General features: G+C 43.4%; 1 protein-coding gene and 1 long non-coding RNA gene across 2 annotated transcripts; one reads left to right on the plus strand and one right to left on the minus strand.

Moving 5' to 3' along the window:
* Window positions 1-2,342: 2,342 nt before the first annotated feature.
* Window positions 2,343-4,783, plus strand: LOC115538424 (uncharacterized). The gene is made up of 4 exons (XM_030349988.1): window positions 2,343-2,561; window positions 2,949-3,530; window positions 3,636-3,779; window positions 4,269-4,783. The coding sequence occupies exons 1-4, from the start codon at window positions 2,412-2,414 to the stop codon at window positions 4,275-4,277; spliced, it is 885 nt and encodes a 294-aa protein (XP_030205848.1). The 5' UTR covers window positions 2,343-2,411; the 3' UTR covers window positions 4,278-4,783.
* LOC115538425 (uncharacterized) lies at window positions 3,813-4,664 on the minus strand. The gene is made up of 2 exons (XR_003975311.1): window positions 4,575-4,664; window positions 3,813-4,469 (listed from the first exon to the last, which is right to left on the minus strand). It is a non-coding gene; the product is annotated as an uncharacterized LOC115538425 (long non-coding RNA).
* Window positions 4,784-9,438: the final 4,655 nt, after the last annotated feature.

The raw sequence follows: 9,438 nt of genomic DNA on the forward strand, positions 1-9,438 counted from the left end.
TTAATTTAAATTGTAAAATATGGGTGATATTTCTCTGTTGCTTACAATTGCATAAAGGCTTTCCATGACTAGGTTCAGAGAGACTTTTTTAAATGTTTTGAGAACATTGAATTAATGTAACAGTACAATGGTCACATCTATATGATTGATCAAGGTCAACAAAATGTATAGTTGGTCTTCATACCTAAAGCAATTATTTACAATGTACGTAGATCAGTGGAACTGTTAGGTATATACTTTTAACAATGAATTATCTGAAATATATGCATGAACTTACCTTTTGCAAGGAAGAACTCTTAGGGATTCATTTGCCCACTTGTCAATATCAGCCTGTAAGTTCCCAAAATCTGCACATCTGGAAATAGAATAAAACATAAGAAAAAAGCTAAGTAAATTAACATTAATGTGTATAATCTTCATCATTAACTCAAGAGACATTCTTTGTTCATACAATTAATTAATAATAAATAAAAGTACATTCATTTGATTTACCAAAATCAGGAAATTAATTTCATTTAAAAAAACAGGGAAATACTTACATGATGTCAACAGAGTTGCATGTCCTTTTTGCCACAGGGCAAGCAGAATTCTTGCAATTCTGTTGGATTTCAGTTTTGACCAAGTAGTCCAGTCGAGAAGCAACAAAGTCTTCCTCAGTCCCGAAGCAATCCCATGAGTTTCCCTTGAATCTGTCAATTTTGTTCAGCCACAGCAGCCTTCCCTGGGACCACTCCCTCTGTTCAAATAGCTGGTTAACTTCTAGCAGGGTAGAAATCCACGGGTCAAGGTGAGCAACTATTTTCAGATGGTTTTTAATGCATGGTCTCCTCTTCATCGAGAGATGCAGCATGTACAGGAGGTTGTCAATTGTACAGGTGTTTGTTATTTCAGGGTGGCCGCGGGGTATTAAAAAGTCTTAAAAAGTCGTAAATCAATTTTCATCAAAATAAGGCCTTAAAAAGTATTAAATTGTCTTAAATTCAGATTGCATTGGTCTTAAATATTTGTGTGCCATGTCAGTGCGAAAATGCGGGCAATCTGTTCTGCCAGGTCAAATATTTTTTTTCCGGTAGCCTGTGCGCTGCGTTGTCTTTGGTTAGGTCAGAGCGTAGACTACTGCGCAGCTAAAGCGTCTACATACAAGTGATTCGATAGCCTACTTAAACATATTTATCACAGTGTGAGACAGCAAAAAAACAAAACGTTTTACATTTACGTTACGTTCTAATATGTGAACGTTAGCACATCATTCATTCAACTCCATTGGTAGCTAACGTTACTGTTGCTCTGATTTTGGTAGGTGGTCTACCTGTTGCTTTGATCGCTAACTTGCCACTGTACCTCAATCCCTGGAATGCTTTGAGTAGTAAAACACGAACAATGTCCTATGTTTCCATTGTGCACTTTAATTGCAAATGTTATTTTCTTGCTGTCGTTCAAATGATCTGAACTTCTTGCATTTGTTTAGGGCTGATTCTCGCAGCCTAGATTTGAGGGGATATTAACCCCACCCCCCCGATTACGCCACTGCCAGGGCTCCTGTTTATTGGTTTATCATCTAGCCAGGGCTCCAGCCTGTGCGATGTTCCCAGATTCTGCCCTTGTACAGTCTTTTACATGCGGGAAAGACAAGACCAGATACGTTGTAGGGGTGAAACGGATCAGTGTGTCCACGGTTCGGTTCAGATAACCGTTTTGGGCCTCGGTTTCGGATACGGTTCGGATTAGGATCATGTCCGTGATAGTAAAAAGGCAGACTTTTTTTTGACGGAGGGTTTGGGGGAGAAACACAAAAATGAATGAGACCCACAGGCTATTTGCAATGTGTTAATTGACTGCAATCAGACAACTTGCAAGGCTTTTTTGTGCAATAAATGTTCCCCTAAATGCATTTGAAAACATGGTGCACTGAGTGTAACATGTAAGGGATAACGGCCGACGCGGCTTAGAACTCTGGCGACGAGCGCAGCATGAAGCCAGAGTTGCCTGTCCATTATTTCCATCGAACCGGTCGACCTCGAAGGCCGTTATCCCGCTTATCACCCGTTTGTATTTATCTCCCGTATATTTAGAATATAATTGTATCAATTACTTTCTTTAAATTTAGGAATCGTGCGCTTGAACTTCAGAAAACAACCTATTACAGCTACCTCATTGGCTCGGGCAGCACTGGAGAGAATGCACCCTTTTGTATCAGACGTAGGCTACAGTAGGCAAAATACGCTACAATGCCTTCATGAAACCGAAATCCGCGGATCTCCAGAATGCTCCGAACTGTGGTAAACGAACCGAACGGATTCGGATACAATTCGAATCCGCTGCAGGCCTAATACGTTGCCAAATTTGGATTGGCGCCGTATATAAAAAAAGAGCTTGTCAATGAAGTTCAAAAATGCGGTGCGTTTGTTGTCATGTTCGATGAGACACTGAACCAGACAACCAAAACCAAACAAATGGACTTGCATGTGCGTTATTGGTTAAATGACCATGTCCAGTCTAGGTTCTACGGATCACAGTTCATGGGCCACGCAACTGCCCAGGACCTACTTCAGCATTTCAAAGTATGCCCTACATTTATTTATTAACTAACCTTTTGTATGTTATTATATAGTTAGTCTAAGCTTTACTTATTGTCAAGTTATTAACAACTATGGATATGATAATATACATTAATTAGACAAATTAAAATAAAATGAATTAAAATAAATAAAAAACAGCCAGCTTTAGTTTTAGAAAGATAGTCTGGTGTTAACATGCCAATACGTTTAAATAATATATACAATATGGCTATAGGGATGGCTGACTGCTTATTTTGTGAAATAGTATTCTTTTTTTTTCTTTTTTTTATCTTATCCAGTCTGACATTAATCTGAAGTAGTGGTGTATCAGAAATAAATGTGTTAACTGTTGTATGGCTAATGTCTGTAATGTCTTTTTTCAATTTCCAGGAGTGTGTGCAGCAGCTTGACCTGAGAGATTTGGTTTCTATCTCAATGGATGGACCAAATGTCAATTGGAAGTTTTTCTCAATGCTCCAACAGGAGCATGCATATACATTTGGAGGTGCCCAGCTGATTGTGGTGGGGAGCTGTGGGCTTCACACACTCCACCATGCCTTTAAAAGTGGCTTCAGTGTCTGGCAGCTGGAGAAAGTGCTCAGGGCATTGCATACACTCTTTCACAATACCCCTGCTAGAAGAGAAGATTTCTGCTCTTTGACCAAGTCATCTGTGTTTCCCCTACCATTCTGTGGGCATCGCTGGATCGAAAACCTACCCGTTGTCGACAGGGCTATCACCATATGGCCAATGATGGTGAAGTATGTGGATGCAGTGACACAGAAAAAGCTTCCAAACCCTAGAACATCCTCCTATGACACTCTTGCAGAGGCACGGAATGACCCTCTCATAATGGCCAAGCTGCACTTCTTTATGGCTGTCTCTAGGACCTTCACCACATTTCTGACTAAGTATCAGACAGATGAGCCGGTGATTCCATTCATCGGTAAAGATCTGGCTGTTCTCATGAAGGTAATGTATAAAATGCATGGAGAAAGTGTATGAAATGAAAATTTTAACTCAAACCCCCAACACTTTTTTTATTTGTATTGTTATTTGTACTGTATTTGTTCTCAGAGCCTACTGAAGAGGTTCATCAAGGCAGAGATCCTTAATGACATCACAGCACTGCAAATGGTCAAACTGGACACAACTCCCAAGGAAGCAAGGGCTGGCCTAAAGGCTGTGGACATTGGATTAGGAGCAGAAGTAGTCCTAAAGGTAAAGGCAAAGGTGTCAAATATCAAACAATGGTTAAGGTACAGGAAATCAAAACTTTATTTTTGCATAAAACTTTTAGTCAGTCTCACAGGCCCTCCTCCCCTCTTCCTGTTAGGAACTCCAGAGTAGCCCCAAGAGCAGCGTAGGTGAGCTCAGTGTGTTGGCATTTAGAAAGGACTGCATGGACTGTTTGACCAATATTGTCAAGAAAATGCAAGACAAGAGCCCACTGAAGTACACCATTGTGAGGCAGATGGCATGTTTGGACCCAACGAGCATGTTCTCAGACCCCGACTTGTGCTATGAAAGAATGAAAGGAGTTGTTCAGAGGTTTCTGCATGATAACCAGCTGTCGGGAGGCGCCTCTGCTGGTACTCACGATTTAGAAGTCAGAATGTAAATTATTTTTTGGTTTGTCTGTCTAAACTTTTTCATTGCATTGATTTAAAATATTTATATATTATTTTTTGTTAATCTGTTTTGCAACAGGTGATGTGATTGTCCAACAATTTGGAAATTTCTTGTCTCTGGAGGCAAAACATGAGTCATTCTCCTCTTTCCAACCCATGCGTACAAGACTGGACGTTTTCTTGCATGGACTCCTCCATCAATCCTACCCTGAACTCTGGGCATTCTGCAGGAAACTTCTGCTTCTCTACCATGGCCAAGCAACGGTTGAGAGGGGCTTTTCTGTAAACAAGGAGGTAGAGGCCGATAACATGAAGGAGGACACAGTGGTTGCTCAGAGGATGATCTGTGACTATGTCTCTGTCTGTGGGGGGGTTCTCAAAGTACCTCTGACTAAGGAGCTTTTGGCAGCTGCAGCTTCAGCTAGGTCTCAGTATCGGCTACACCTGGACCAGGAAAAGAGAAAGCATGCGAGCAATGCTCAAAGAGAAAAGGTGCAGAAGACCACCTAGAGCAGCTCAAAACGAAGAAGAAGATACTGATTGAGGTAGCAAACAGCCTGGAAAAAGATGCAGACAAGCTAGCAGAACAAGCTGAGGGTAAATCAGGTACACTCATGGCCCAGCTAATCACCAAGTCAAACATCCTCAGAAAAAGACACAAAGAAAAACTCACAGAACTCAAAGAGGTTGAGAAAGAGCTGGAAGATAAATCGGCAGAACTCAGGCATATGCCATAATGTCAAATTAGGCATTACCTCTTCCTTACCTTCTTTTTTCACTGTTTCAAGTGTTTATGTTCATTTGTGCACATGCACATTGTTATAAATGGGTAAGTACACTCTTTTGGGAAGGCTTTCTCAAGTGCCAGGTCAGTGTTTTGTTTATTATTATTATCTTTTGATTTTGGTTGATTCAAAGGATGTCTGTCACACACACATACACACACTCACACAAGTTATATTAAGTTATATTTTGCACTTCAAAAGCACTTGAAATTGCCATTTATTTATGTAGTTATTGTATTTATTATTTTGTTCGAAAGTGTCGGAGGTCACTTCGCCTCATGTTTATGAGACATTTCTTTCTCCTGAAATAGAAACCTGGATTAGAATCATAATTGTAAGTGCATCACTGCATCAACTTAGTTTACATCAGTAAACTTTTCCCACCAGCGCCACTCGCCGGTAAATTAGGGATTGATCATGCGCCCCAAGGGGCGGTTCGGCGGAGGCGTGTTCTGGCGCAAACGGTATTTTGCCGTCTCTGAATACCATTGCGCTACTGACCAGGAAATACCTGGTTTAAAGTCAGTGGCGCGTTGTTCAGATGCTATTTTAAGGGCGCAAGCATACATGCGCATGCGATGCATACGGATTGCTTGTGCACCTCGCGCATACACTTTGCTTCTCTCATCTACCTAGGCGCACATTCTTGGTAAATTATTTGGGAAAGAACAGCTGATGCAGCGGTAATAAGTTGTACTTTTAAATCAATGCATCTGCAAACACCGTACAGCAAACACATATTTTCTTGACACAGACATCGTGTAGGCCTACATGCCCATAACTTTTAGGATTGATGAGTAGGCCTATTTGATCGTGAAAAACATTGTTTTACCGCGAGTGAGAATGAATGAATACGGGCGCGCGTGTGTGCTCTGTTTAAACACACGCAAACTAAACACTCTCATCATCATCTCATCTTCGTCCGCTTATCCGGGGTCGGGTCGCGGGGGGAGCAGCTCAAGCAGGGGGCCCCAGACTTCCCTTTCCCGGTGCACATTGACCAGCTCTGACAGGGGGATCCCGAGTCGTTCCCAGGCCAGTGTTGAGATATAATCTCTCCACCTAGTCCTGGGTCTTCCCCGAGGTCTCCTCCCCACTGGACGTGCCTGAAACACCTCCCAAGGAAGGCGCCCAGTGGGCATCGTTACCAGATGCCGGAACCACCTCAGCTGACTCCTTTCTAAGTAAAGGAGCAGCGGCTCTAATCCGAGTTCCTCACGGATGGCTGAGCTTCTCACCCTATCCCTAAGGGAGACGCCAGCCACCCTTCTGAGAAAACTCATCTCGGCCGCTTGTACCCGCGATCTCGTCCTTTCGGTCATCACCCAACCCTCATGACCATAGGTGAGGATAGGAACGAAGATCGACCGGTAGATCGAGAGCTTTGCCTTGCGGCTCAGCTCTCTTTTCGTAACAACGGTGCGGTAAAGCGAACGCAATACCGCCCCCGCTGCTCCGATTCTCCGGCCAATCTCACGCTCCATAGTTCCCTCACTCGCGAACAAGACCCCGAGGTACCGGTGCTCCGGGGTCCCGAGGTCGTGCCGTTCTCCGTCTCTCGTTTCCCAATTGCGATTCAATTCGACGAAAGATCACGTCGGGGTCACCAAATTCAGGGGAAAAATGGTCTGTCTAGTTACTGGACCAGATACAATGAGACAGAGAGGTAATAAAGTCTGTCGGCACGAGGACCTTGGATTTATTAAGTAAAGTGGCAACGGTTATACAGAGTCATAAAGCGTGAGAAATCGAATATGTCTAAGTCCCTAATCAGCGCTGATGGTTCGTCCAGAGCTTCGCCTCCGTGGAAGGTCTGCTTCAGAAGAAGGTCCAGAGTCCCTGTGTGATACAGTCTTATGCTGTATCCTCCTCTCGATGAGGTGTGTGCGTTTGAGGTGTGTGTGGTTCTGTGTGTTTTTGCTTGACCTTGGCTTCCAGGCCCTGGTAAATGCATGTGTATCCCTTGTGTTCCTCCTAACGGGGGAGAGCTTCAAAGTGTCTCCTGTGTGATAAATTAAAACGGGGGAGCGCCCCCCCGAAGTGTCTCCTGTGTGATAATTTAATGTGGCTCTCAGGCCCTGGTATGGGCAGGTGTATCTCTTGGTTCCTCCTAACGGGGGAGAGCTCTCAAAATGTCTCCTGTGTGATAAATTAATGTGGCTCTCCCGTTCTTGAGGATGACTGGTGCATTGTCTGAGTGTCTACCATTTGCCTGGAGGAGAAATGGGGCCTTCAGCTCCGGCCTTGACCTGACTATATTATCATGTTTGTGTTATGTGTTTGTTGGGTTAGAGCAAGAGTTGACTATATTGTAATGTGTCTGCCATGTGATGTGCTCATCAGGCTAGGGTAGGAGTTAGCTATATTTGTAATGTACATGTGATGTACTCAGCAGGTTATTTTTCCCAACACAATCAAAGCCTCTTTGAAGTTGTCTCTTATGTATTTCCAGACAGTAACCTGGGTATGTAAAACGTTTGCATTTTTAATTCAAGAATGAAGGCTCCACATGGTAAGAACTTTTAAGAAAGTAGAGACAGCATTGGTAGTACTAGTACACTAAACTTGTAGACTAAACTTGATCATTGATATCATAATATGATGACTACAACCCCCACTATAACTTATATGACAGGTCTAATGCTGCTGTTGTATGGGCTGCGTTGGTAGACAAAAAAAAGAAGCATACATGACATTTAAATAACACCTGCCCTAGCATTGTCTGTCTCTGTCAGGAGGAGGAGGTAACGTCAAAGACGTTGGCGCATTCTCCACATTTGCTGCATTCACGGACCCATATTGCAGGATTGCACAACTAAACAAAATATGTTTAAACACAACAGGTACTTTATTTCACACTTCAAAGCGGGATGTTTTTGGCGGGTGACAAGCGGCAGCTGTCGCGATCGTCATTTCCGGTAAGTGCACCACGGAGTACTCGATTTGGAACAGCGCTCGCATCTGAAAAATTAACGTACTCAGTGAGTACAGATAGTATACTTCCTTTAAGTATACTCATGGAAGTACGGGTATTGGAACACGGCACTGGTTAAATACCTAGTAGGCGTGGCCTATGTGATGTATTAACCTCGGCTTCCTCACCTGTCTAAAGGTGCTGCCTTCTGTGGATGGAGTAGCTATTGCAGCCTTCAGTAAGGTCCTGCTCCGCTTGTGGTTATGTACAGTATTTACGGCTTATATGTTCGGTCCTGCTACCTAGTGGCTATGTGAGGGTAATACAGCTTGTGTGTTTGAATCTGCTTCCTAGAGGCTTTGTGGGGGCAGCTTATGTTCTTAAAATACGCAACAGTATGGTTAAAGGTTGGGTATGGGATTTGCGAAATGACAGCAGATTTTGAAAACACACAACTCAAATGGTCCTACCCCCTCTCCTTCAACGCTGACTCTGACTCCACCCATTCCAAGTACATGGACGCGCAATCATGCACGAGCGAACACAGATGCGCGAGAGCGAGTCATTTGCTAGTAAGCTAGCTCCAGTAGCTACCGCAGGATAACAACAAACAGAAGCTTGCTCTGGGTCATGAGGTTTGAGTACGTGCATGAAGGGGTCGCGCGCGGGGGAGGGGGACTGCAGTACGACCGTTTGATTGACGTACTTACTGTCCAATGCAACTCGGTGGCTCTGGAAATCATTGGCTGGTGTTTTTCGAGCCCTGCCCGTTCCACAGATGATTGACTTGTTTAATTTTCATGTCAGTACTTCTAACTCAGTGGCTGTAAGTGGGTTATGATAAGGATTTCAAGTAATTTTCCAAAAATTGCCAAAAAAGCGATTTCCATACCCAACCTTTAAGGAAACCATGGGACCAAAGTAGTTAGTGAGGAACACACTTAGAAAACATTAAAATTACTTCAAACACAAAGATTAAAAAAAAGAAACTTACGACTCTTCTTCTTTATTGTTTGGCGGTGGCTCACCACGTCCCGCAGAATGTCGCTCTGGAGGGCTTTGTCTGCTGTATCTGCCCCATCTGCACCCCAGTGATTTTGCTTGTTGAGCGATGGAAGAGCTCCACATGCTTAATGAACCCCTTCATATTGCACATCATATTCTTAATGGTTGCCAGTTTGCTCTTTTCAGCACAAGTGGCCACCTGCAGAAAGAACAGTTATAAACAGTTGTAAACAAACATTACTTAGCATTGTCCTTGAGAATATATTTATGTTTAATTGTAATCAATGGGGTGCTCCGAAGTAATGTTTTTACTCTTGCAACTTCTTCAGGTTAAAGAGGAACCTCATCCCCCTCTTGGCTGGTGCCCCCTTCTGCATGTATGTACAAAAACGTTGGGCATGGCTTCGCAGGGTCCTCCTTGTCCTTTTTCCCTGTCTTGCACCCCAGGGAAGCCCGCTGGTCATCAGCAGTGCATTTCCTGTATGGAAACATGTCCCATTTAATGTTGAGACCAGAATCCCTGTACTGCAGTCCAAGGGGGCCTT

This window comes from Gadus morhua, unplaced genomic scaffold (genome assembly GCF_902167405.1).
Source record: "Gadus morhua unplaced genomic scaffold, gadMor3.0, whole genome shotgun sequence".
Classification (NCBI taxonomy): domain Eukaryota; kingdom Metazoa; phylum Chordata; class Actinopteri; order Gadiformes; family Gadidae; genus Gadus; species Gadus morhua.

Bases quoted from the DNA above. Each gene is read 5' to 3' on its own strand.
- LOC115538424 (XM_030349988.1), top strand. From the start codon at position 2,412: ATGTTCGATGAGACACTGAACCAGACAACCAAAACCAAACAAATGGAC. The intron at 2,562-2,948 runs GTATGCCCTACA...TTCAATTTCCAG, and splicing joins ACCTACTTCAGCATTTCAAA to GAGTGTGTGCAGCAGCTTGA. The intron at 3,531-3,635 runs GTAATGTATAAA...ATTTGTTCTCAG, and splicing joins ATCTGGCTGTTCTCATGAAG to AGCCTACTGAAGAGGTTCAT.